This window comes from Symphalangus syndactylus, chromosome 21 (genome assembly GCF_028878055.3).
Source record: "Symphalangus syndactylus isolate Jambi chromosome 21, NHGRI_mSymSyn1-v2.1_pri, whole genome shotgun sequence".
Taxonomy (NCBI): Eukaryota; Metazoa; Chordata; class Mammalia; order Primates; family Hylobatidae; genus Symphalangus; species Symphalangus syndactylus.
In genome coordinates, this window is record NC_072443.2 from 22607612 (window position 1) to 22634477 (window position 26866).

Here is a 26866-nt window from a genome sequence, read left to right on the forward strand (position 1 = left end):
TCTATGTCATGAACTTTCCAAAAGATGGACCAGATATATATGGGTTGAAGCTCCCAAGGACATATTGCCACATCCCTGGCAATCATATATACAGACTAAATGTTGGTGAGTTAATATTATAAGAACACCATTGGTGTAGACAAAATGGAAAAGGAAACTTAAGTCTGAAACAATTTGTTGCTGTGCTAAAGTGTTATTTCAAAAAGAAAAAATCATTCTTCTAGATGTGGGATTAGTAAAGCTTACGTATTTAGTACCTGACACAAACTGGACACTCAATAAATATTTGTCCCATAAATAAAATATCCAATTTTATTGCCCAAGTTGAGTTGATGTTAATGGTTAGATCGCTTACTCTACAGGTCATCTCACTCTTCAAATCAGCAATCTATTCCTGTGTTTCTGCTTTCAACCTATAAAGGCAATAATCAACTGCCCTGATACTCTTACATTCCCCAAAATGTATGATCACATGAACCTATTGGCTAAGCCTCCCATAGGTTTTATCTCAGTTACCAATAAAAAATAGGTAACAAGGCCAGGCGAGATGGATCATGCCTGTAATCCCAGGACTTTGGGAGGCCGAGGCTGGCAGATCACCTGAGGTCAGGAGTTCAAGACCAGCCTGATCAACATGGAGAAACCCCGTCTCTACTAAAAATACAAAATTAGCCAGGTGTGGTGGTGCATGCCTGTAATCCCAGCTACTTGGGAGGCTGAGACAGGAGTATCACTTGAAACCGGGAGGCGGAAGTTGCCATGAGCTGAGATCCCACCATCACACTTCAGCCTGGGCAACAAGAGTGAAACTCCGTCTCCAAAAAAAAAAAAGAAAAAGGAAAATAGATAGCAGATAGTGTATTGAAAATACATAAAGTCCCTGTCACAGTTTGTGATACATTGTAGGTGCTCAATGAGAGGTGGCTATTATGACTTACCTTGTTACTATGGAACCCGATGGTCACAATTCTCCCAAATGTGTGTGTGCGTGTGTGTGTGTTACACACCTACCCAGAAAGGGCAATTATGCAGTCAGCGATCATCTGCTCAGTACATGTTCTTTAGAAAATCTTCTCACACTTCCCATAGAATCATTTCACTAATCAGTGCCACTATTTATATTGCCATAATCCCTTGTCCCTTGTTTCAATGATAGTCACAGTCTACAAAGTTAATATTTTTCTCTTTGTCCAGAGATCTCCTGTTCAGACTTGATTGCTATTTTGTACTGCAGTTATTATGTACATGTATAACAGAATCAAACTGCAAAATATAAGTAATATCATATTTTCAGAACCAGCCATTAAACACTGATTAAATAATAAAACTTACATTTTTCTTATCATTAAAAAACACATGGGGCTAGGCATGGTGGCTCATGCCTGTAATCCCAGCACTTTGGGTGGCTGAGGTGGGAGCGATCTCTTGAGCCCAGGAATTCGAGACCAGCCTGGGCAACACAACCCCATCTCTAAAAAAAGAAAAAAAGTATAAAAAATAAAAAGTAAAAAAAGAAAACATTACTAAACAAAGAAATAAACAAAATATGGTAGCACATATGGTAATGCCAAAGGTTCTTGCCTTAGCCACACCAAAGAATTAGTGTGGCGGCTGCCCGTGGCGAGTGATGGAGACACGGACCAAGAGAAACAAAGCAGTAGGCTTTATGGAGCAGAGTGACAGTACAAAGCTTTCACAGCGTGGAAGGGGTCCCCAGCGGGTAGCCAGAGTTAGATTATGCAGTTGCATTTTAAACTCTTTAAGGCAGGAAATACATGCCTGCGGAGGGAAAATGTTACCAGAGCAGAAACAAAGGCAGTAAATTATTTTGTGACCTGTTTTAGATTTTGAGGAAAACCGGAATTGCAACTTAGCTTTTATCTATTTTATGACCTCGCAGCTGCATGGCAAAAGAGACAGGATCTCACAGGACTTTACAAAGTATGTTTACAAGGAATTGGAATTAAGAGCATAGATAAGGTCCGCTGGTCACAGAAAACGGGCATTTAACATGCCTTTTAGTTTTAGGGGAGGGGAAAGGGAGAGAGGGAGAGAGGACACAGGGAAACTTACAGGAAAATTTTTGCTGTTTATAGCTTTCTTGGGGAAGAAAACACACGCACACATCCTGGTGTTAGGAATATTTTAGGCATATATCTTCAATATTATTCATCCAGGACTGAAGTAAGTCCTGATGCAGGAAATGAGTGAGTTTCACAGCTTTCTGAGCCCCTACTTGACCCAGGAAGCCCAGCTGGAATCTCCTCTCGATATTATAGATATCTATACCAGTCATGCAAAAATAAATAGGTGGATGGGTTTCTTTGCTTTGAACTGAAAAATACTATGGTTAAAAATCTTCAAGCGTTAATAACCTTACTTGCTTTCATTATACACAGTACTATCTAGGCCTTCAGTGGTGAGATAATCTGGTAACTGGTCACAGGCTATAAATCCTAAGGCCAAGGGAATAACAATTCACTGCAGGCTACCAGATCAGACAAAAAAAAAAACGCTTAACAGAGAATGTATCATACTCCAGGACCCAGCTAGTACCAAGGCCAGCAGAAATTTGGGTGTAGTCCTGGCTAACCCCAAAGCCCATGATCCTTCTCTTATCCTTGCCCCCCACTGCCTCTGGAAGGCAGAATGCAGTGTGTGAATGACTCCTGAAACTCACTCTTCTCACTCAATATTGGGAACCTAATTTGTTATTCTGTCAGGACTACGCAAGGAGGTAAGGCTTCAAAGAATCAGTCCAAAAAGAAATTTCCAGCATCTCCTATACATATGCAGATAATTGGAGACTAGAAGGTAGGCAGTTTGTTGCACATCTATAAATAACATTGACCCTGGTCAACCATTTTCCACAAACAACTGTTTTGGTGCTGACTTCAAGTAGTGGTTTTGTGTAGTCCCATGTTGGTTTCTGGATAGTTCAAGATGAGATGGACAATTTTACAGTTAAGGAGGTGGGGGCAGGGGGGGTGGATATCACTGTCTTCCTCTTTCCTCAGGGCTTGTCAGACCAATTGGAAGGGGATGAACTTGTCAGTTGCTGGAAGCAATTTTCAGGCCCTGTGGACTGTAGAAAGGGTTTGAATCAATCCAGTATTTCCTAGTCCTGACTCTCCTTGGCCAAACTTGGCCCAGCTAACTTCCTCACTTCCCTAGGGGCTTCCCTTTCTTAAGGAGATAACTCTCTTTTGATTTAGCCAAGGCTAGGCTCAGGGTGGGGAAGGAAGTCTTTAAATAATTTGTACTTTAATTAAAGGAGGAAGTTAAAAAAAGAAAGAAAGAAAGAAAGAAAAACAAAACAAAAACAAGAGGAAAAGCCAGCTGTTTTCTGCAAACCTTGACACAACAGCTGTGCACTCTTCTCCTGCTCCAGTAGAAACTGGCTTCCTCCCCAATCCTGAATGTTGCTTTTCTAGTCTCCTTAGCTTATCCTAATGGCTGTGACCTTGCCACTATCATTTCACCTATAAGTAAGATTCTGAGATATGTTAAGTGAGCTCAGTTCTTCACTCAGCTACGATCAAAGCTATACTTTTCACATAATAGCCATAATAGATAACACTTTATAAACACAACCTCGTTTAATCCTCAAAGTTACCCAATGAGGAAGATTGTATTACTATCCTCATTTCACAGGTGATGAAAGTGAGATGTAGGTCCTAAGTCCGAGTCACCTAACTTCAAAACCTATTCCATAAATCAGAGGATCACAAAAAGTCTTCACATCAGAAGGGTGCTTGGTCAAAAACACAGATCTCCAGGCAGCCAACTCAGAGATTCTGACTGAGTAAATGTGGAGTGAAGCCCGGTAATCTGTTTTTTAACAAATGTCTCTGTTGAGGCAAGAGTTTAAATCTTTACAATGCTACTCTATAATTTTGTATATTCTGCTTGGCACAGCCCTTTCTCAATTCTTAGTTCTAATTAATCACTCCTTCCACTGGGTTCCTGTTCTCATGCCTAGTGCAGCAGGAACCGCATCGTGTTAAAATCAGCTCTCATTTTCCTTTGTTTTTTTTAGACAGAGTCTCTCTGTCGACCAGGCTGGAGTGCAGTGGCACGATCTCTGCTCACTGCAATCCCTGCCTCCAGGTTCAAGTGATTCTCGTGCCTCAGCCTCCCAAAAAGCTGGAACTACAGGCGTCTGCCACCACAGCCAGCTAATTTTTGTATTTTTAGTAGAGACAGGGTTTCACCATGTTGGTCAGGCTGGTCTGGAACACCTGACCTCAAGCAATCCACCCACCTCAGCCTCCTAAAGTGTTGGGATTAAAGGTGTGAGCCACCACACCCGGCCAAAATGACCTCTTTTTATGTCTGTCTCCCTGACTAGATGGGGAGCTACTTGATGTCCAGGATCCTGTTTCTTCTTTCTTTTTCCTGGGTTGCTCATTCCATTGATCTTTACGTAGCTGGGTTCTCCTCATCATTTAGACCTCAACTTGAAAGTTCCCTCCTCAGAGAAGTCTTTTCTGATAACGCAATCAAGAAGCCCTCCAGTCATTCTGTCATATCCCATTTCCTCATCCAGTGTAAAGCACAGTGCTTAGCACAGCAGATGCTGAACTGCAACTGGATTACCCAAATGCAGCTTAAATACATTCTTAGGACACCAAAAACAGAGGCATCAAAAGAACTTTTTTTAAGTTAAAAAGTGGTTAAACTACAGAAAAAGTCATCTGAAAATAATCAGGATCTTGCTGGTCTCCCACTTACATTATGGACTAGTATTATTTTTATATAGAATTATATATTGAGTATGGACTCTATAACATTTTTGAACTTTGAGTCTCTAAAGGTTTTAATCTGGCACTCTGCATGGTACCTGCTTATCAATATCTTTGTTTTCCAAACATTTTGAAAATAAGTTGGATGGGTATCATCCAGTCTTATCTTGAAGAGGTTAAAAAACAGAAGCATAAAAAAGAAGAGAAAAAAACATTGAACTGATTTTTTATTTTATTTTTTGAGACGGAGTCTCGCTCTGTCTCCCAGGCTGGAGTACAGTGGTGCAATCTCGGCTCACTGCAAGCTCCACCTCCCGGGTTCACGCCACTCTCCTGCCTCAGCCTCCCCAGCAGCTGGGATTACAGGCGCACGCTGCCCCGCCTGGCTAATTTTTTGTATTTTTAGTGGAGACGGGGTTTCACCGTGTTAGCCAGGATGGTCTCAATCTCCTGACCTCGTGATCCGCCCGCCTTGGCCTCCCAAAGTGCTGGGATTACAGGCGTGAGCCACCGCACCCATCCCGAACTGATTTTTTAGAATCCTTCCTGACTTTGAGCATTTTACTGGGAATAGAATACCAGACTAACAAATTGAGCATTAAACAATGCCCAAAGAGTATGTCCTTTCCTTGCAAAAAGCCTCTCGAGCATTAAAGAAGCTACTCTACAGAGGTTTAATTTGGGCAAGACCCTCACCATGATGAGTTCACTTCATTTTTCTTACTCATGAAACATGGGAACCAAACTAGATAACCTGTAAGGTGTGGACCACCTAAGCATTAGACAATTCTACCTTGAGAAGTAAAAAAAAAAAAAAAAAAAAAAAAGCGCCTGACTCAAGACTTTTTTACCAGAAACTCTTCTTCCCCTGATTAAAGTGACTCATCATTCTATCAAAGAAAGCAATGATCTGGCATTATTTATACTCCTCAGGGTCCCACTTGTTATTCTGTTGGGGCTTGAGTTTGTCTCATATGAGACTAGCCTTTGATTTTCTGCATTCTTTAGGATAAATTTAGATGGCACTGGGCTCCATATCCACAGCCGCCAGCATGGTCCAAGCCACTGTCATCTCTTGCCTCAGGTCCTGCAGTAGTCTCCAGACTGGCTTTTCTGCTTCCACTCTTACATCATTGTAATTCTTTCTCCAAGTAGACCCCAGAGTGATTTTTTTAAAAAAATGTCAGATTCAATCATTCCTTGCTTAAAATATTTTAGTTACTTCCTTTTGCATTTAAAGAATCAAATCCAAATTCCTTATCCTTGCCTTTGAGGCCCTGCGTGAAGAACGATCTAGCTCCTACCTCCTCTTTGGCTTCCCTGCCCATTATGCTCCCCTCCTATAATATGCTCCAGCCAGACCGATCTGCTGGTTCTTCCCTCCACATGCCGGGCTCACTCATACTATTCTAAATAAAGTTTCAGTGCCGCAAAAGAACTAGCACTCGAATATAAAATTTTCTTTTTAATTCTCAGCAAGGCAACATACTTCTATAGAAGGGTGCACCCTTACAGATGGAGCAATGGTGAGCGCACACTTGGACAAGGGAGGGGAAGGGGTTCTTATCCCTGAGGCACGTGGTCCCTGCTGCTGTATCATTCCCCTGTTGGCTTGGGTTAGATAAAATTGGAAAGATTTTTCCCCATGTTTTACTCAAGAGAAAAAAATGAATCCAAAATTTTGTCTAATAGGGTCTCTCACCTGAAAATCACATCAGTAACTTTCATTCATAATTAGTTCTCAAAGCCAGTGTTTTGGTAAGAGCATAGAGAGTCTGTGGTTGATTTCTGATGAGAGGTTTGTTAGGATTCTGTGCTGCCAGTTGTGTATGCAAGATACTTTTCAGGCTGTAAGAAGGGGAAGAATATCATGATTGACTTTAACATTGAATGTACTTGAATATACTACCTATAAATATACTAAATGACATATTTTATTATTATTCCAGGTTTAGATAATTTAGCAGCTCATTTACCTCATCATGTATCCAGATCCTTTCTGTCTATCTTCCTCAGATGCTGGCTTCGTCCTCAGGTCCTTGACTGTTTCAAGGTAGATGCCACATCTTCAGGCATCACATCCTCGCCCACTGATATCTCACAGCTGGAGGAGAAGAGAGTCCAACCACATCCCCCATTTATCTTTTTTTTTTTTTTTTTGAGACACGGCCTCACTGTGTTGCCTAGGCTGGAATGCAGTGGTGCAATCTTAGCTCACTGCAGCCTCAACCTCCCAGGCTCAGGTGATCCTCCCATCTCAGCCTCCCAAGTGGCTGGGACTACAGGCGCATGTCAACATGCCTGGGTAATTTTTGTATTTTTTGTAGAGATGGGGTTTCGCCATGTTGCGCAGGCTGGTCTCAGACACCTGGGCTCAAGTGATCTTCCAGCCTCGGCCTCTCAAAGTGCTGGGATTATAGGTGTTAGCCACTGCACTCAGCTTCATTTATCTTTTTAAGAGATAAGAAAAACTTTTCCAAAGACTTTCCTCCCCTATGTCATCAGCAAGAATTGTGCCACATGTCCATCCTAACCAATGTCCATTGTCCTAACCAATGACAAAGGCAATGGTTGTCATGATTGGCTCAAACCAATCCTGATTTATACCCTTGGGGCAGGAGAAAAGCCCAGCCTCCTTTAAAGTTTACGGCCCACTGATCATGAAAATACTTGGGCTCTTATTCACAAAAGTGAAGAGGAAAATGGACATAAAATAGATACCCCATAAAGAAGGCAGTGTGTTTTGACAGTGGGTGGTGCACAGAGAAGGGTTTATATTGTCCTCAAAAAATTAAGGAAATCCTTATTTAATCACAATGTCTTTCAAATATGGAGATAAAAGTTATTTCTGTCATTTCCACTTAGGCTTGGGTATTTTTCTGGATAGAAGTAAAATAAGTCTAATTTCTCATTATTGTGTCAATATCGAAGCACTATATATCTATATCTATCTAAAGATATAGATATATAGGTATTTTGAGATAGGGTCTTGCTATGTTGCCCAGGCTGGAGTGCAGTGGCAGGATCTTGGCTCACTGCAACCTCCATCTACAGGGTTCAAGCAATTCTCATGCCTGAGCCTCCTGCTAGCTGGGACAACAGGTGCACGCTACCATGCCCAGCTAATTTATGTTTTTTTTTGTTTGTTTGTTTATTTATTTATTTTATGAGACGGAGTCTCTGTCGCCCAGGCTGGAGTGCAGTGGCGTGATTTCAGCTCACTGCAACCTCCGCCTCCCAGGTTCATGCCATTCTCCTGCCTCAGCCTCCCGAGTGGCTGGGACTACAGGCGCCCGCCACCACGCCTGGCTACTTTTTTGTATTTTTAGTAGAGGCGGGATTTCACCAAGTTAGCCAGGATGGTCTCGATCTCCTGACCTCATGATCTGCCCACCTCAGCCTCCCAAAGTTCTGGGATTACAGGCGTGAGCCACTGCGCCCGGCCTAATTTATGTATTTTTTGTAGAGACAGGGTTTCACTATGTTGGCCAGGCTGGTCTCAAACTCCTGGCCTCAAGAGATCCACCAACCTAGGCCTCCCAAAGTGTTGGGATTACAGGCATGAGCCACTGTGCCTGGCTGAAGCACAATGTTTAAATATTGCTCCTCTTTGACTCCCAGGCCTTTTCCTCCCAATCTCCTCAGCCCTTCCTCATGGTTTCCAAATTCATTGCTATGTCTGCTCCTGGCATAACCCTCATCTCTTCAACTTCCAACTGATGACATGAAACTCAACTTTCAAGGCTTAGCTCTGGAAAGCCTTTCCAAAGGCCCTATGGCAGCAAGTACTCCATGTTCTGTTTGTAGTCCTCTCTAGTACCTCCTCTATGCCCACACTTCTTGAACTCCTTATGCCAGTCGGTGTGCCAAAAACTTTATCAATAACCTTATTTAGTCTTCACTAGAACCCTATGGTACAGATATTAGTTTTCTCAGCTTCGTAAGTGACAAAATTGAGGTAAACACAGATGAGTAATTTGCTTAGGTCATAAGGTTTATAAATGGTGGGGCCAAAATTCAAAGCCAAATCATAAGACTCCAGAGTCCTGGCTCATTAGTACCACACTCTACAGCTTCAGCATGTTCTTACCTATATCCCCAGAGTTATCCTTGCCCTAAGTCTGGCTCTGTGTATCACTATGTCTGGTGCATAGGGAATGCTTCACGAATGTTTGTCAAGTGAATGAATGATTCATGGTTATTCTCTATACTCTTCCATATAACACCATTAATCAATGTCCTCCTGAAAAATGCCCAGAAAACACTACCCCAAGTTTTTTTTTTTTTTTTTTTTTTTTTTGAGATGGAGTCTCGCTCTGTTGCCCAGGCCAGAGTGCAGTAGCATGATGTCTGCTCACTGCAATCTCTGCCTCCTGGATTCAAGTGATTCTCCTACCTCAGCCTCCCGAGTAGCTGGGATTACAGGCACGCACCACCACGCCCCACTGATTTTTGTATTTTTAGTAGAGACTGGGGTCTCACCATGTCAGACAAGCTGATCTCGAACTACTGACTTCAAATGATCTGCCCACCTCAGCCTTCCAAAGTGCTAGGATTATAGGCGTGAGCCACCGTGCTCGGCACCCCCAAGAGTTTTTTGATAGAACAAAATAAATAGCATATGTAGAAAAATAATTCCTCTCTCCACCTACAAAGATGTCTACATCCTAATACCCAGAAACTGTGAATACATCACCTTACACAGCAAAAGGAATTTTGCAGATGTGATTAAGTGAAGAATCTTGAGATGGGAAGATGATCCTGGATGATCTGGATGGGCCCAATGTAATCACAAAGTCCTGAGAAAAAGGAAGCAGGACAGACAGTCAGAGAAGGAGATCTGATGACAAAAAGGAAGCAGGACAGACAGCCAGAGAAGGAGATCTGATGAGGGAAGCAGGGGCTGCAGTCAGAGAACTCTTTCTCTAAAGACACCGCGCTGCTGACCTTGAAGGTGGACGAAGGGGCCAAGAGCCAAGGGATGCAGGTAGCCTTTAGAAGCTGAAGAAGGCAGGGAAAAAATTGCCCCCAAGGGCCTCCAGAAGGGAACATAACGTTTCTGACACCTTGATTTTAGACATCTGACCTCCAGGACTAAAAGAAAAATTAATTTGTATTGTTTTAAACCACTGAGTTTGTGATACTTTGTTACAGCAGCAGCAGAAGGAAAATACAGTATAGATACTTTCTTTTTTGACTTGGTTATGATGTTTCTATTTGTAACTCTGTTTATGAGTATAGTCCTCTTGATACTGGGTACACTGAATTTTCAGACCTCAAATAGATTCTTCTGAAAATATAAATTCTCTCCATGTTCATTTTGCTTTTCTCATTTAAAGTCACTTAGTTGGCATCTGTCTCCTCATGTTGCCAAATTCCTCTGGACTGTTACCACCATCATTTTCCCTGTTGTTTGCTCTCATTGATGCTGTCTTTTTTTTTTTAGACCCAGTTTCACTCTTGTCGCCCAGGTTGTAGTGCAGTGGCGCCATCTCGGCTCACTTCAACCTCCACCTCCCGGGTTCAAGCAATTCTCCTGCCTCAGCCTCCTGAGTAGCTGAGATTACAGGCGCTCACCACCATGCCTGGCTAATCTTTTATATTTTTTGTAGAGACAAGGTTTCATCATGTTGGCCAGGCTGGTCTCCAACTCCTGACCTCAGGTGATCCACCCACCTCAGCCTCCCAAAGTGCAGGCATTACAGGCATGAGCCACCACACCCAGCCTGATGCTGTCTTAAAAGGAGTTTGCAATCAGGCATAGTGCCTCACGTCTATAATCCTAGCACTCTGGAAGGCTGAGGCAGGATGATCACTTGAGCTCAGGAATTGAAGAACAGCCTGGGCAACACAGTGAGACCTCATCTCTACAATTTTTTTTTTTTTAATTAGCCGGGCATGGTGGCACACGCCTGTAGCCCCAGCTACTCAGGTGGCTGAGGCAGGAGGATCACTTGAGCCTTGGAGGTTGAGGCTGCAGAAAGAAAAAAGGAGTTTGCCTCCCTACATTAAAGCAGTGGCCTTGAGGCCTCATCATGAAGTCCGGCATTATACCACTGGTCACAGATGTGGTCACAACTTTTTAATATCTAAATTTCTAAAACATATGTCTATGAGATTAAAAAAAGAGAGTGATATCAAGTCAAATAACAAAGCATTTCAACCTCAAAGTATTTGGATTCTGATAATCAGTGGTAGATGGAGGCTTTGGGCTTCAAGTTAATAGATTGTTGCACTGAGGACATGAAATATTTATTACTGTATTTAGTTTTGTCTATCTCCTTATAACTTTGCATTTTCTAAATAACCTAGGCTTGCTATTCATTCTGTGAAACAGAGATATTATCTGTCTCACAATCTTCCAATAATTATTTTAACTTTTAAGTTGGTATATTTAATCCTTTAAACTATGGTTTTTGAAGTGTGGCCCCTGGACTGGCAGCATCAGCAACTTCTGGGAGCCTGTTAACAGTACAAAGTCTCATATCACACTTTAATCCTACAGAATCAGAAACCCTAGGGAGGCATCAATGATCCATGCTATGGCTTTGAGCTATGTTAGGTGGTATGAATCAGAGTGTCCAAGCACTGAAGATTTTTTTGGAAAGCCATTTCACGTCTCAGTGGCTGAGAATCCTCAGACAGAATCATTCTTCTGGCAAATCTTGGGTACATGCATGCTTTATTTAAAGCAAAGATAAGGCAATACTAGTAAAGAAAAATTAAGAAGAGACAATTATATTCTGCATAAAGCAAATCACCAGTGCCATCTTTCCTGATGTACCTAGGAAGTTGTGTCCTTTTTTCTATTAATTCTATGTCTAATAGTTGCAATATGCTGAAATAGTATTAGTCTACATATCTGCTATGGTCTGAATGTTTGTGTTTCCCCCAAACATGTTGTACCTAGTCCTCAATGCACTAGTATTAAGAGGTGGGGTTAGGAGGTGATTAGGTCATGAGGGAAGAGCCTTATAAGAGATTAATTCCCTTATCAAAGAGGCCCCAGAGAGCTGGTTGGCCCCTTGCACCAGGGGAGGACAAAGAAGTTGCCATCTATGAGAAAGCAAGCCTTCTCCAGACACTAAATCTGCCAGCACCCTCATCTTGGACTTATCGGCTTCTAGAACTATAAGAAATAAGTGTTTTTTGTTTACAAGCTACCCAGTTTATGGTATTTTGTTATAGCAGCTTGAATGAACAATGTCTGCAAGCATCATCAAGATAGGGAACCTGTCTGTTCACCACTGTATTCTCTGAACCTAGCTCAATGCATGACACGTATGAATCTCAGTAAATATTTTTAGTCTCAATGCCTATTTTCCTCATATCACCTCCCAAGGCAGAAACTCCATCTAGAACTCTCTATGTCCAGTGCCTACGATGCCACTGTGCTGGACACATACGTTCTCATGAAACATGTAAAGCAATAAATTAATGAAGGCATGATACACATATCAAATATCATTCCAATATTCAGTTCACATTCTGATGTACTATCAAGTTGTGCTGGAAATAAGTAGACATAGGTTGATGCCAAAGGAATTTCTGTTGCACTAAGATTTTGATTGTAAAAGTATTTAATGCTAGAGAATTTACATTGCACAAGCTCCTTCTATAGAAATGAGAAAAGCCAGCAGGCAAAATAATAGAAAATTATTTCAGACATTTATCCAAATTTGGACCAGAATCTATTTTATTATGCATGAACTAAAACATAAATACTTATATAATAAAATATTAGAAAATGCTGGCCGGGTGTGGCGACTCATGCCTGTAATCCCAGCACTTTGGGAGGCTGAGGTGGGTGGGTCACTTGAAGTCAGGGGTTCAAGATCAGCTTGGCCAATATGGTGAAACCACATCTCTACTAAAAATACAAAAATTAGCCAGGTGTGGTGGCATGCACCTGCAATCCCAGCTATTCAGGAGGCTGAGGCAGAAGAATGTCTAGAACCCAGGAGGTGGAGGTTCCAGTGAGCCGAGATCACGCCACTGCATTCCAACCTGGGCAACAGAGTGAGACTCTGTCCAAAAAAAAAAAAAAAAAAAAAAAAAAAAGGAAATGCTGATAGATGTATGGTTTCGAAAATACAGTGATGATTTTATATTAAACCTGTCACTGCAAGTTTGCTATGCAATTTTCATCTCAATATATTTCTAGAGCTGGGTGCAGTGGCTCACACCCATAATCCCAGTACTTTGTGAAGCCAGCTCGGGAGGATTGCTTGAGGCCAGCTATTTAAGACCAGTTTGAGCAACATAGCCAGACTCCCTCTCTACAAAAAAAATAAAAAATAAAAGAAATAAGTAAAGATAGATAGATAGACAGACAGACAGACACACAGATAGATAGATATGCCATGTGTGGTAGTGTTATCCCTTAGTCCTAGATAGTCAGGAGGCTGAGACAGGAGGATTGTTTGAGCCCAGGAGTTGAGCTTGCAATGAATAACTGTGCCATTGACTCCAGCCCTGTCTCTAAAATAAATTAATAGATTGATAAATAAATTTCTAGGGAAATAAAGTGACTTTTTTTTTTTTTGAGACGCCTGTCGCCCAGGCTGGAGTGCAGTGGCGCGATCTCGGCTCACTGCAAGCTCCACCTCCCGGGTTCATGCCATTCTCCTGCCTCAGCCTCCCGAGTAGCTGGGACTACAGGCGCCTGCCACCACACCTGGCTAATTTTCTTTTTTGTATTTTTAGTAGAGACGGGATTTCACTGTGTTAGCCAGGATGGTCTCGATCTCCTGACCTCGTGATCCTCCCGCCTCAGCCTCCCAAAGTGCTGGGGTTACAGGCGTGAGCCACCGTGCCCGGTGAAATAAAGTGACTTTCATCTTTAACCCTTTATAGTCACAGTTGATTTTATCAAAAATCCCAGCCGTTGGTTCTCTAACTGGATATATACAGACCCAAATCTACAGCAATTGGTTTTTTATTGTTGTTTTAATTTGCTTTGGAAGATAGAGATAGATTATGATAGAATACTGAATAAAAAAGTCTTTGACACAAAAACAAGATCTGTTTAACATTTAAGGAAAGTTAAACACCTTTCCTTTTTTTGCTGTTTTTACCTGGTTCTTTAATATGCTAATATGTACTGAATATGGCCTGGAGGCAGGCGTGTGGGAGGCGAGGTTAGCACTCAATCTTGTTTGCGTGATATCCTTTGTTCTTAGAACTCAGATTAGCATCTCCCAGCATGACACAATTTGGAAAAGGCTACTCAATTTCTAAAGTACTGAATCTTTTCCGTAATAACATTTACAAAGAAAGGAAACTGTAAGGTTCGGGCTGCTGCATCAGACAGTTTTTTACTTAATAGGCCATTCCCAGATCTTTAAGGATAGTAAGAAAAGCCCAATTTTTACTAGGAAAAAAAACGGAAATGTAATGACAAACTTGAAATTAAGTCTTAAAAAAAAAAAGTAGTGACATGAATTAGTTACTTGTTATCAATATTTCATGAAACCTCAGAAAGTTGGGAATTAAGTTATATCTGTTCTCCTCAGTTAAAATTTTTATTTTTATGTCAGAGCCAATTGAGAGGGTTCCTAAAAGAGCACTGGATCCCCCCCTTCTGTCAGGTGAGTTTGTGTGTCTTTGCTTTGGACCCACGGAGACCTAGGTTTGCCTCTGGTTCTGTCCTTGACTGCTTCTGCTCTCATCGTATTACCTCAGTAATATCTAACTACCAGATTTGTTGCTATTAGATATGATAATGAATATGATAATGAATGCAAAATCCACCCCCCCCCCCTTTTTTTTTGAGACAGAGTCTTGCTCTGTTGGCAGGCTCGAGTGCTGTGGCGCGATCTCAGCTCACTGCAACCTCTGACTCCCTGGTTAAAGCGATTCTCCTGCCTCAGCCTTCTAAATAGCTGGGATTACAGGCACACGCCACCACACCCAGGTAATTTTTGTATTGTTAGTAGAGACGAGGTTTCACCCTGCTGGCCAGGATGGTCTCGAACTCCTGACCTCGTGATCCGCCTGCCTCGGCCTCCCAAATTGCTGGGATGACAGGCGTGAGCCACCGTGCCCCCCCTTTTGTTTTTTTCCCTGCTTCATCTGACTTCTTGTCTGTTGAGGGCTTTCATATACTTGGGGCGGCCATATTTTGCCTTGTGTTGATAGATGACTGTTAAACAGTAATTAGTCTTAAATCTCTTTATGTTCCCACATATATCCCTGCTGTAAATATTTATCACTCCTCCATCTCAAGAAGGTAACAGAGCTTTGGTGTTCGGTTGGCTCAGTGATTTTTTGGTTACAGAATAAAAACTAAAAGTCACCAGATATCCAGAAGACAACTCAACTTGTGTTTCTTTTGTTTAAAAAATCTTAGACTGATTGAGTCAGAGAAGCCGGAGTCCACCGTTGTGCCTTTGTTTTAGGGGGATGAGTGTGGCGCGGTGGAAGAGGCAGGTTATTCTAGGGAGAAAGAGAAAAGAAGCTTAAGGAGAGAAAGAGTTTGGGCGACGAGCCCAAGACTGAGAAGTAGAATGGTGAGTTGTGGATTCCTGGGATAGCATCACACAGATCTCAGCTCTAGGTGACCTCACACAGGGAATGGGAATGAACACTATGGGAGGGGAAGCACAAGTGAAACAGAGATAAAGGTATCAACAAGATGACCTTTGAAGACTCTCTCTGGCTACCATTAAACATTAGACTGTAAGCAGCCAGGCATGGTGGCTCACACCTGTGGTCCCATTATGCTGGGAGGCCAAGTGGAGGCTCATTTGAAGCCAGGAGTTGGAGACCAGCCTGGGCTACATAGTGAGACTTTGTCTCTACAAAAAATAAATAGCCGGTGTGGTGGTGGGCACCTGTAGTCCCAGCTATTCAGGAGGCTGAGGTGGAAAGATCACTTGAGCCCAGGAATTGGAGGCTACAGTCAGCTATGACTGTGTTATTCATTATACTCCAGCCTGGGTGACAGAGCAAGACCCTGTCTCTAAAAATTTTATAAAATAAAAATTAAAAAATCGCTCTCTCTCGAGGGTGGGGGGAGAGAGACAGAGAGAGAGAGAGAGAGAGAGAGAGAGAGCGCGAGTGAGCACCTCTAGAGAGAGACAGCAAGCAATAATTTTTTTATTTTCCTGCTGGTAAACTGTACTCCCAGCACCTAGAACTATAGTGCCTGGCAAATAGTAGGCACTAAGTAAAGATGTATTTAATGATTGAATATGAAGTATGTTAATGACATGAAGGAGGAAAGTTCAAGTAAGATGGGAAAAAGGAGAGGTCAGGATGACTGAGGTTTCATAAGTGGGAGAAAAAGCATTATCACCAATAAAAATGTTAAGTTAAATGGCTGGCTGAGGCCGGTCGCGGTGGCTCACGCCCATAATCCCAGCACTTTGGGAGGCCGGGGCGGGAGGATCACGAGGTCAGGAGATCGAGACCATCCTGGCTAACATGCTGAAACCCAGTCTCTACCGAAAATACAAAAAGAAATTAGCCGGGCGCGGTGGCGGGCGCCTGTAGTCCCAGCTACTCGGGAGGCTGAGGCAGGAGAATGGCGTGAACTCGGGAGGCGGAGCTTGCAGTGAGCCGAGATTGCTCCACAGTACTCCAGCCTGGGCGACAGAGCGTGACTCCGTCTCAAAAAAAGTAAATAAATAAAAATAAAAATGGCTGGCTGAGCTGGAAGCCTAAAGAGTTTAGCTTTACATTGGGAACTGATAAACACATGTTGAACTGAATGTTCAGCAGGCAATTGGAGATACAAAACTAAGACTTAAGAAAGTAGTCAGAGCTAGGAATAGAAGACTCGCTAGTCCCTCAGTGCAAGTTGGATAATGAATCCTTGAGAGGTCTCAGACACAGAATAAGTGTTGGAGGTGGGCAGTACTGAACTGGAAGGGACAATTCTGAAGTGATGTTCAAATGAACCTGTGAATAATCCTGGGGTTAAGTAAAATTTAGGAACAACTTCCAAATCTTTAGTATTGGCGTGTTATTGTTTTTCAGCCTGTGGATTAGTGTTTTGTCTATCTGAGACATTGTCAGTAAGCAGGACTCTTCACTATAAAGGGCCCAGAAGATTCAAAATATTCAACTTTGTAGTCTATAGCCAGTAAAATCTTTTATCACTTATACAAAATATTGTGGGTCCAAAGTTCAGGACCTATTTGATTTGGTTAAAATGCATTAATTTATTACGTGATAAGCACAGACATACAATTAAATTCTGCTTACATCCTTCCCTTTCTCCAAATAGCACAAATTATATGTGTTCTTTTTTAGTCCTTATGCAAGGATTCATAAGACTCTTCATTTTGGGGGATAATAAAAAATTATAATGATGTTTGAAGTTATCAGTATTTACCACTTTTGGAGCATTGCAGATAGCTGTTTGGATGGTCAGTATGTCACCATATGGTTAACATACTCGTCACAAGTAACAGTCACTGCCATTAATGAACAGGATTCGGAAAACTTTTGCCAACATGGCACTTTTGAGTACAAAAAGTAAATTAAAAGGTTACAAGAAGACATAGTAAAAACAAAAACTGTAGTAAAACAGATTAGTAGTCAAAATCACTGGGAAAAAATAGCCAATTTAAATCTTTCTTTATACTTCTATTTCAGATGTTCACAAGTCTTACTTTGGGTCGCTAGAGCAAAGTACCATAGACCTTGCACGGCTTGGAAACTGCGGATATTTATTTCTTAGTTCCAGAGGCTGGAAGTCTGAGATCACGGCTGAGATCTGCTGAAGATCCTCTTCGAGGCTGCAGACTGCCGTCTTCTTGTCACATCCTCACCTGATAGAAGGAGTTTGAGAGAGATCTTTGGGGCCTTTTTATAAGGGCATTATTCTCATTAATGAATGCTCCACCCTCATGACCTAATTACCTCCTGAAGGGCCCACTTCCTACTACCATCATGGGGATGAATGAAAGGTTAGGATTTCAATGTATGAATTTTTGGGGAACACATTCAGTTCACTGTAAGATGATCCCTGTATGTATGGCTCTTTAATTATTAATGCTGTTTCTCTTGTATTCGTAATGTTCTGTAGTATAACAAACAGTTCCCCATAAGAAGCAGAAATGAAGAACTGAAGTACTGGTTTTGCATGCTCCTAGGGAGCTGCTAAACATATTTTCCCTATGATGACCCTGATGCCATTAGTTACTGCTTCTGCCACTACAGTTACCTTAAAAATTGGATCCATCCCCGAAGAGTGAGTGAGAGATCATTGACTCAGCTAGGAGGAATGATGCCTGTGGTCCTGAAGAAAGTTTTCAGTGATCTACATTCTACATATCCCCGAAGAAAACATTATGGTGTTTGAGAACCAGAACTGAGACAATGGGAACTGGAAATGACTGCAATTCCATTTCAGTTGACAGCTTGATACCCATCCACAAAAGGCTAATTAAGGCTTCACAGGATTCACATTAAATTTATTATGGCTATAAATGTTTTCCTGGAATGTCACATTGCAGAATAACAGATATTAATTTTTCTCGTATCATTCATTTCTTGAACAGAAAGGCACTATGTCCCAGTTTTGACACATATTAGCTCTAGATCCTTGGAACAAATTATGAAACTTCTCTGAGTCTTCAATTCCTCATCTGGAAAATGGGGATAATGATAGCCCTCAGGGTTGATGTGTGTAATAATATAATCTATAGAAAATCTAGCATCTAGACAGATATAGCAAATATGAACTCACATGTGAGGGTTTTTGTTTTTTTTTTTTCTATTCTCTTGGTGCCACTCCGTTTACCTCCAGGTGTAATGACCAAAAGCTGAGAGAGGGCCCCCAGTGTGCATGGGTGGCAATTCCTTGTGTATTCCCCAGCACGAAGTTTGTATCCTATTAGTGTCTCAGCTTGACAAGCCACTCTAAGTATCCTTATGATGATGAGAGAATTCCCTGCAAGTTTGGGGGTACATGAGTTCTTTTAATTCTGAGGATGAGAATAAATAGCCAAAGTGCTGTAACTATCAAGATCCTAATGATAATCACGCACACACCCCTTTACAATATCAGCTGTTGTCAAAACTTCTCAGAAAAATAATTGATCTCCCTTCCCCAACAAGTAAAAGTCAATTTGATGTCTCTAAGCAATTGCATGTAAGACTTTCTAAGTGTAAAATGTTTTGAAAACAAACTTTTCAGCTACAAAGTCAATAGGTGCTTATTGTGAAAATCAAGCATTTGGAAATATTTTTACAAACATTCACATGAATTTGCTTTAAGTCCAGCTCTGTAAACCCCCCAAAATGAGACAAAGGTGTAAGCTAAAAAGGTTAAGCATAACTAATGAATTAAGTGTATACCTAAAGTAAAGCTAATTGTAATACTTTGACAGAATGATTAGTTATGAGACTTTGAAGCAGAAATGAGAAGAAAAGCTCCACAGACATACGGGAAGGGTGAGATACCTCCCTCCTCTCCTGAAAGGGGGGGCCATCAACTCGTACAGTAGTCCTTCAGGCTTCTAGTCCTTCCCATAATTGAATAAGAGCTCTGAGGAAGCTGTCTTGCCCCAAGTTGCCATTATTTTGTAGATTGCCCCCACACAGCTCCAGGAAGAGCTCCCACCATCTCTGAGTCTGTGTTGGCAACTGCTGAGCAACTGGAAGCTTTCCTCCTGTGTTGACCGAGGTAGCTAGGAGTCAACTAAGAGCGCTCCTCTTTTCCACCCCTACATTGCTACATTGCTTGTTGACTTGAGGCCAAAATGTCTTCTAAGGAGAAAAGTTAAGGAACTTTAATTAGGGTTTTGAAATTCAAACCCTAAACAATCTTGTAAATTTGATAGCAATCACCAAATTGCCCACTAAAAAGGAAGTAGCACTTTACAATTCCATAAACAGTTTTCTGACACCTTTTAACAAAATTGTATCACATTCTTTTTTTAGTTTCAGCCAATCTTATTTCTCATTATTTTTTATAAAGTAGTGTTATTATAAAAGGACACAAATTTTTGCACATGCTTGTAAACTATTCGTTCTTTCTTTTTTTTTTTTTTTTTTGTTTTTTTTTTTTTTGAGTTAGAATCTCACTTTGTCGCCCAGGCTGGAGTGCAGTGGCATGATCTCGGCTCACTGCAAACCCTGCCTCCCAGGTTCAAGCAATTCTCTTGCCTCAGCCTCCCTAGTACCTGGAATTACAGGTGCCCGCCATCGTGCATGGCTAATTTTTGTATTTTTAGTAGAGACGGGGTTTCGCCATGTTGTCCAGGCTGGTCTCGAACTCCTGACCTCAGGTGATCTGCCCGCCTCAACCTCCCAAAGGGCTGGGATTACAGGCGTGAGCCACCGCACCTGGCCCTTGTATTTATTGTATGAATTGCTTGTTTATGGCTTGTGTTCTATTTTAAAACAGGTTTTTTTTTGTACTGATCCATAGGCATTTTTTTAAACATATTTTTGTATTTTTAGTAGAGCCAGGGTTTCATTGTGTTGGTCAGACTGGTCTCTAACTCCTGACCTCGTGATCCAACCACCTCAGCCTCCCAAAGTGCTGGGATTACAGGCATGAGCCACCGTGCCCGACCCATTGTGGCTTATTATTTTTGAGATGCACATGTTCTTTAAATAATTGCTTATAGGAGATAAAACTCCAAGAGAGCCAGAAGACTGCACTGGCAGGATTTTCTCCTTGAGTTGGAGGAAGGATTGTACGTAAAAACTATTAGCTTGGTCAAGCTCAGTCACGAGCTAGATAGTGTTTAAAATTGAACTTGATGTTCTCTGACCAATGTGTCAAATTAAAAAAAAAAATTTGAACTGGGCCTTGAAAACTGCTTTTAAAAAGAAACCTTTTGAACATCATGTACTGTAAAAGAAAAAAAAATTTTAAAGTTTTAAAAATTATTCTAAGAGGATGTTGTAAGAAGGTGGCCTCATGTCACTTTATAGGTAGCTCCAGTCCTGGGGTTCACCTACTACGATCTGATCTGATTGTCTTGCTGAGAGCACATCCTTATGAGTAGGTCTCTCCTACAAGGAGTAGACATTCTTGCCATCAATCATGGCAGAAAAGGCTGTACTTGGCACAGAACAGGAGAATTTAGAAGGCAGGCCCTACAATGGGGATGAGGAGGAAATACTTTGGTCTATTCTAGAGTGCACATTTAGTGCTGAATAGCCTTCCATAGTAATGTGGGGAACCTGGCCTCTACCTGTCACTGGTGCGCAGAGGCGACAGTCTATGAAACGATAGCATTTATTTTAAAGAGACTGCACCACCATAATAAAAAAACAAACCTAGCAAAACAGGGCCAGCCCTATATGCACACTGTCTGAAAATTATAATTTTAGGGGCCTTTGAAAGACCTTGCATGTCCCAAGAGTCTTCTCCTCCTTTGTGGCTTTCCCCCTCCCAGCTTATTAGAAGAAATCTTCTACCAAAAGGCCAAATTAAATATACGTATATTGGGAGAGTATTTTCTCCAAAACAGTGACCAAAAACACTAACCCAGAGAGGACTAAAAACTTTTAATTCCATCACCCTACTTAAGCCTTTGTCAGTTTCCACAGGAATATAAAATATTTACATAATAGCAATCATGTGCCCATACAATAATATATCTTGAATTTTTAAAAATTAATGTTAAAATTAAAAAAAATTTAAAAAATTAATGATCAAAAGCCTCTCCCATCACAGAGAGTTACATAGCCGTGATGTCTCAGAAAGAACAATGATTTTGGCCTCAGGTGCTTTCCTTTGAGTCACAGCTCCAATGTAGGCAGTACAGCCCTAGACCACCTGACTCTGTTCCTTCCTTTCTACCATGACTGGCTTGCAGGGTGAGTGACAGGAACAGATACAATGCATGGTGGGTGGCTGACTCATGGTGGGCAATGACTGGTAATTAATATTTTTAGTGTTATTTTTAAAGTCAACATTTTACTTCCTGAATTGATGGTTTTTGGGGCAAGCACTGTGCCAAGCCTTCTTTACAACAGAGTGTTTTAATCTTAATCACCCTTCAAGAATAGCTGCATTATCTCACTTTACACCTGACAAAAAATGAAGACCACTGTGGTGACGGCACTTGCCTAAAGTCACACAGCAGGTCAGCAGAAGAGGCAGCTTTTGAACTAGGTTGGGGTCAACAGTAGTCACTACTGGCCACTACCAAATATGAAACACAAACGTCACCTGAGAACAGCAGATAGCCTCTCTCCTTAGCACACTGCTTTGCAGATTCAGGAAGTCCAGAAGGCCAGAGTGGATGAGGTGAAATACAGTTTTAGTTTTTAAGATCATGAACAAGAGGTCAGTGAAGAACCCAGGAGAAATTAAAAGAGCAAAGTAAACCTCAATACCAATTAGTTCAGATAGACAAATTCCCTAAAACTCTTTCACTATCCTGATGTCTCAAGAGCCACGTTTAAAATTACAAAATCTGTGTGGGTTATGTCAAAGGCAATCTGTAGAAAGGGCAAAGAATATGAATTAACTGAACCCATTGAGTTTTTTTTGTTTTGTTTTGTTTTTGAGACGGAGGCTTGCTGTGTCGCCCAAGCTGGAGTGCAGTGGCGCCATCTCAGCTCACTGCAACTTCCACCTCCCGGGTTCAAGCGATTCTTCTGCCCCAGCTTCCTGAGTAGCTGAGATTACAGGCGCGCACCACCACGCCCGGCTAATTTTTGTATTTTTAGGAGAGACGGGGTTTCACCATGTTGGTCAGGCTGATCTGGAACTCCTGACCTCGTGATCCGCCCGCCTCGACCTTCCAAAGTGCTGGGATTACAGGTGTGAGCCACCGCGCCCGGCCATTTTTTTCTTTTTTTTTTTTAAAGTAAGGTTGGGAAAACAACAAATGGTACCTCCTAGGGCTGTTATTACAATTAAGACAAATACCAGAGCACTTTGGGAGGTGGAGGCGAGAGGATCATTTGAGGTCAGGAGTTCGAAACCAGCCTGGCCAACATAATGAACCCTCATCTCTACTAAAAATACAAAAATTAGCTGGGCGTGGTAATCCCAGCCTGTAATCCCAGCTACTCCGGAGGCTGAGGCAGGAGAGTCGCTTGAGCCCGGGAGGCGGAGATTGCAGTGAGCCAAGATCATGCCCCTGTACCCCAGCCTGGGCGACAAAGCGAGATTCTGTCTCCAAAAAAAAAAGAAAACAAGAAAGAAAAAAGACAGACAAGGCCGGGCGCGGTGGCTCACGCTTGTAATTCCAGCACTTTGGGAGGCCGAGGCGGGCGGATCACGAGGTCAGGAGATCGAGACCACAGTGAAACCCCGTCTCTACTAAAAATACAAAAAAAATTAGCCGGGCGTGGTGGCGGGCGCCTGTAGTCCCAGCTGCTCGGAGAGGCTGAGGCAGGAGAATGGCGTGAACCCGGGAGGCGGAGCTTGCAGTGAGCTGAGATCGCGCCACTGCACTCCAACCTGGGTGACAGAGCGAGACTCCGTCTCAAAAAAAAAAAAAACAACAGACAAATACCAGACCAGAAAGCCCATCACAGATGAAGGACTTTGTTCCAGTTCGTGACCCATTGCCAACTTTGAATTACATCCAAGTCCGTGGGTCTGCTCTCTGGGGTCAATTGATCGCACGTGATTACACTGCTCAGGGCCCAAAGGTTGGAGCTATGACTTGAATGTTTCTAGACAAGGAATTATTTGACAAACACATTTTAAAAAGTATTCAGAGCCATCCAAGTAAGAGGACATTAATAACGTAGGGTTTTTCCTATTGAGAGAAAAGAAAACGCAAAAAGCACGTTCCACCTTCGTTTGCCCTAAAGTAATTATCTCCTTCAAAAGATAAAAAGTACCAACACATTTGCCCTTGAAGGGCAGGGCCCCGGAATTCAGGAGCTCTCTGAACACTCCTCCCCTTCTGACAGGGACCAAACCTTCTGCTGAGCCTTGTGTCACAGTCAGTCCGCGGTGCCACAAGCCTCAGTGTTTACTTCTGCCGCCTGCCAGCCGGGCGGGGAAGGGGAGTACCCGGCCACCCCTCACTTTAGCTCCTGCAGCTTTCCAAACAAACCAGGGCGGGATGGGAGTGTCTTCTTGGCTGTGGAGATCGATCCTCCTACCTTGTCCTGAAGCCACCCGCCGCCTTTCCTCGTCCCTCCCTTCGCGGTGATTTTCCGGTCCCGGCGCCCGGCGAGGGCGCGCGGCTGGTGTCCGCCCAGCCGGAAAGGTAGGGGTTCGGCTGTGCTCCCGCCTCGCCCCCCACGCCTCACCCCCCGGGAGGCCCGCAGCCTCCCACCACTTTGCACCTTCCTCCCCGAATTTGGGGGCGGCCGCGGCCACCGTGCAACTGGCGCCAGCCGCGGAGCAGGAGGAGCTTCCCGCGACTCCGGAGGCGCTCGGCGCAGTCGCCCGGGATCGGGGCTGGCGGGAGTCTGAGACTCCGGGCAGCGCTGCTCCTTCCTCTGCTCCCCCCGCCAGATTCTGGGGGAAGGAATCGTGCCCGCGCCGCCCCTGGCCCGCGCCACCTTCCTTTGGTTTCTGCCGGCCTCGGGCTTCTGCGGCCCGATGCGGCAGGCGCCGCGAGAGAGGCAGCAGCCGGCTGGAGCAGCGGCCCCCCAGGTCGCGGAGCCCGGTGCGCCTCTGCGGTCGTCGCTCCTGGGCCTCGGCGGGTCACTAGCCGGCCGGCTTCGCTGCAGGTTTGCATTGCCCGGGTGAGGGACATTGGGGTGCGGGAAGACCGGTCCTGGGCCGGGGTCCCGGCGGCCTGGGGTCTGTGCTGCCCGGACCCACCGGCTTTGCAGCCTCTGAGGCTCAGGGTTGGGGGTGGGGACACGTAGCGCTGTTTGTCCCTCCACATATCCTGCCAGCACCAAGGAGGTGGCGTTCGGAGGCGTAAAGGGGCCATGGGCGCTGGGACCCGCGAGCCAGCCGGCGTGCGCCGCAGCCACCGCCGAGAGGGCACCCGGGGATCCTGGAGCCCCAGTGAAGGGCGGGAGGGGCGCGCAGCCTCGCGGGTAAGCCCAGGAGCCGTGGGGGCCAAGATCATCTGCTCTGGGACCCTCTTTTGTCGAATCGCCGGCGAGGTTGTGCAATTGGGAAGCCAAGAGGAGTGTCTAGCTCCTCGTTCACTATTGTTTTCTTGTAAAAGGGTCTGTACGCGAGGAGGGTTGAGGGGTCTGGAAGGTTCTAGTCTCTTACCGTATAAAGTTTTTCGAGAAACCCTTTTTCCCTCCACAATAGAACTAGACCTAACAAAACAAGCACCGAGGCAGTTTAGGAGAAAGGAGGACGGTGAGTAAATTGCAGTGTTTGGGCTGCTGTTAATTTTCAAGATAAGGGAGAAGCAACTTGTCATTTTGCGGCCGCCGGCTCCGGAGATCCCGGCAATCTCAAGCCTCTTTCTTGTGTGCTGTTATTTTGGCTTAAAAGAAAACCTATAAAAAGCGACGCCCAGAAACCAAAAACAAACCCAAAGCACCTTCTTTTAGGATTTTTCAGTAGCGGGGGTTGGCGGGGGCGGTGGGGAGGAGCAGGCGGGGGAGAAGAGGTTGCTGTGGAAAGGTAATGTTTAAAAACAGTGTGTGGGGGTAGGGATGAAAATAACATGGTGACTGCTAGTGTATCAGAAATCACACCGAGTCTAAACTCGCAAGTCCCATTTGCCTTACGAGGACCAGCTGGGTGCTATGAGTAAGTAGGTGGATAGTTAAGGAAACTGTAGATCTGCTGAAAGCTCCTCGTGGTCTGTGGTCTCGTGTCCACGCTGAACTTTGAGCTTCGTAACTCTTCGGGTCTCCAGCGGCCGCCTTTTTTAAGCTAGCCCGAATGTTTGACTTTCCGGTCCTCAATCTTCCTCACCTAGCTGCAGACCATAAAACTGTCTTTTTATTTACAGGGAGATGTTAAATATTTGGGAAGATCTGCTCAGGCTGCCAGGTTATTTTCCGTTTGAAAGCATGCCGATTTGACATTTGCAAGTTGGTTTACCTTTTTGTTTCACTAAGAACGCTTTTCATATCAAAATCTGCGAAAAAAGATGCCCTTAGACTGTTATTTAGTTTATTGTCTCTGAGTAAGGCCAAATTCCACAGAGGGTCTTTGGATAATGGCAACTTTGCTTATAAGAAGATAATTTTTCTAGAAAGTGTTGCCTTGGTCTGGTTTCCTAAGCTGTTCTCGTGGTCATGTAGACTGGGAGGGGAGATCTTCATTCCCTGTGATGTCACTTTCCTTGAATTGTATTTTTGCTATAGTTCCTCAATGTCTCAGTCCCAGATTGCACCATATGTTGTTTACATGGTGCAGTAAAATGGGACTGCAGTTTTGACTACATTTCAGTAGATTTGTTGGAGATAGTTTGTTCATATGCCCTAAAAAAAAATAATAATAATAAACCTTTGAGGCTCAAGAATAGACAGTATTGACAGAATAATACCATTAAGAGACATACCATTTAAAAACATTAGTCTGTCTCCTGTGAACTTGTAAATCGTAGGTGTTCTCATTCAGTGGCAGACGACTGGATTTCACAGCAGTTTTCTTCTGTTGGGTACATGTCTGTGTTCCACATCATGTGGAAACTTATGGGAGAAGAAGTGAGTAATGCCATGTTTCCCACATTTCCCTGATAAGCATCATCTGCTAACCATGCAGACTGCCAGATGGCTTCCATGGAAATTGTGCTTCCATCCAGGATTGGCGACCAGAGATCTCTTTAGCATGCATTTTAGGTGACGCTCATTGAGAAGGTGAAGGAAGCATGGAACTCCTATTTGGCACTCATTCTGATTTTTGGTGTTTTCATATGCTATTTTATTTAATCTTCCTGACCAAACTCCTGCAAGAAAGGAATTTTTAGCCCCATTTTATAGCTTAAAAAAAAACAAGATTGCCTTAGGTTGAGTTGCAGTGGCTCACATAAAGGTCTGACTCTACCTCTGCCTACACCATCCCAGAAATCCTCTGTAGTATACGTTCTGCACAAATTCTTCCATTTCCTTGCATATCTTTCTCCTTTGCCTGGCATACCCTCCATTTATATATACCTTGGTCTGAATATGCCTTTCTAGTTATGCCCAGGCTGGGCTTCTTGAATAGGTGGTCTGCGTACTTTGCCTTCCTTGTGACAGCTTTAGACTTTCACCAGCTAGGCACCTTCTATCTTCGGCACATCTCTGATGTGCCTCTTAGGTGAGCAGGG

At 43.3% G+C, this 26866-nt stretch overlaps 1 protein-coding gene and 1 long non-coding RNA gene across 3 annotated transcripts in view; one reads left to right on the plus strand and one right to left on the minus strand.

The window, feature by feature from the left end:
- Window positions 1-1648: 1648 nt before the first annotated feature.
- LOC129471717 (uncharacterized) lies at window positions 1649-22013 on the minus strand. Of its 2 annotated transcripts, XR_008653694.2 has the most exons (6): window positions 21889-22013; window positions 17366-17524; window positions 9447-9544; window positions 6722-6849; window positions 6448-6593; window positions 1649-3085 (listed from the first exon to the last, which is right to left on the minus strand). It is a non-coding gene; the product is annotated as an uncharacterized lncRNA (long non-coding RNA). The 2 variants fall into 2 exon arrangements; XR_010118613.1 differs by having other exon boundaries at window positions 6722-9544.
- Window positions 22014-23627: 1614 nt separating this feature from the next.
- The window catches only part of ST3GAL6 (ST3 beta-galactoside alpha-2,3-sialyltransferase 6), a 72701-nt gene continuing 69462 nt past the window's right edge, over window positions 23628-26866 (plus strand). Inside the window, 2 exon segments of the mRNA XM_055260696.2 lie at window positions 23628-24341; window positions 24343-24377. Of these exon segments, the coding sequence (XP_055116671.1) occupies window positions 24232-24341; window positions 24343-24377 (145 nt within the window). The 5' untranslated portion in view covers window positions 23628-24231.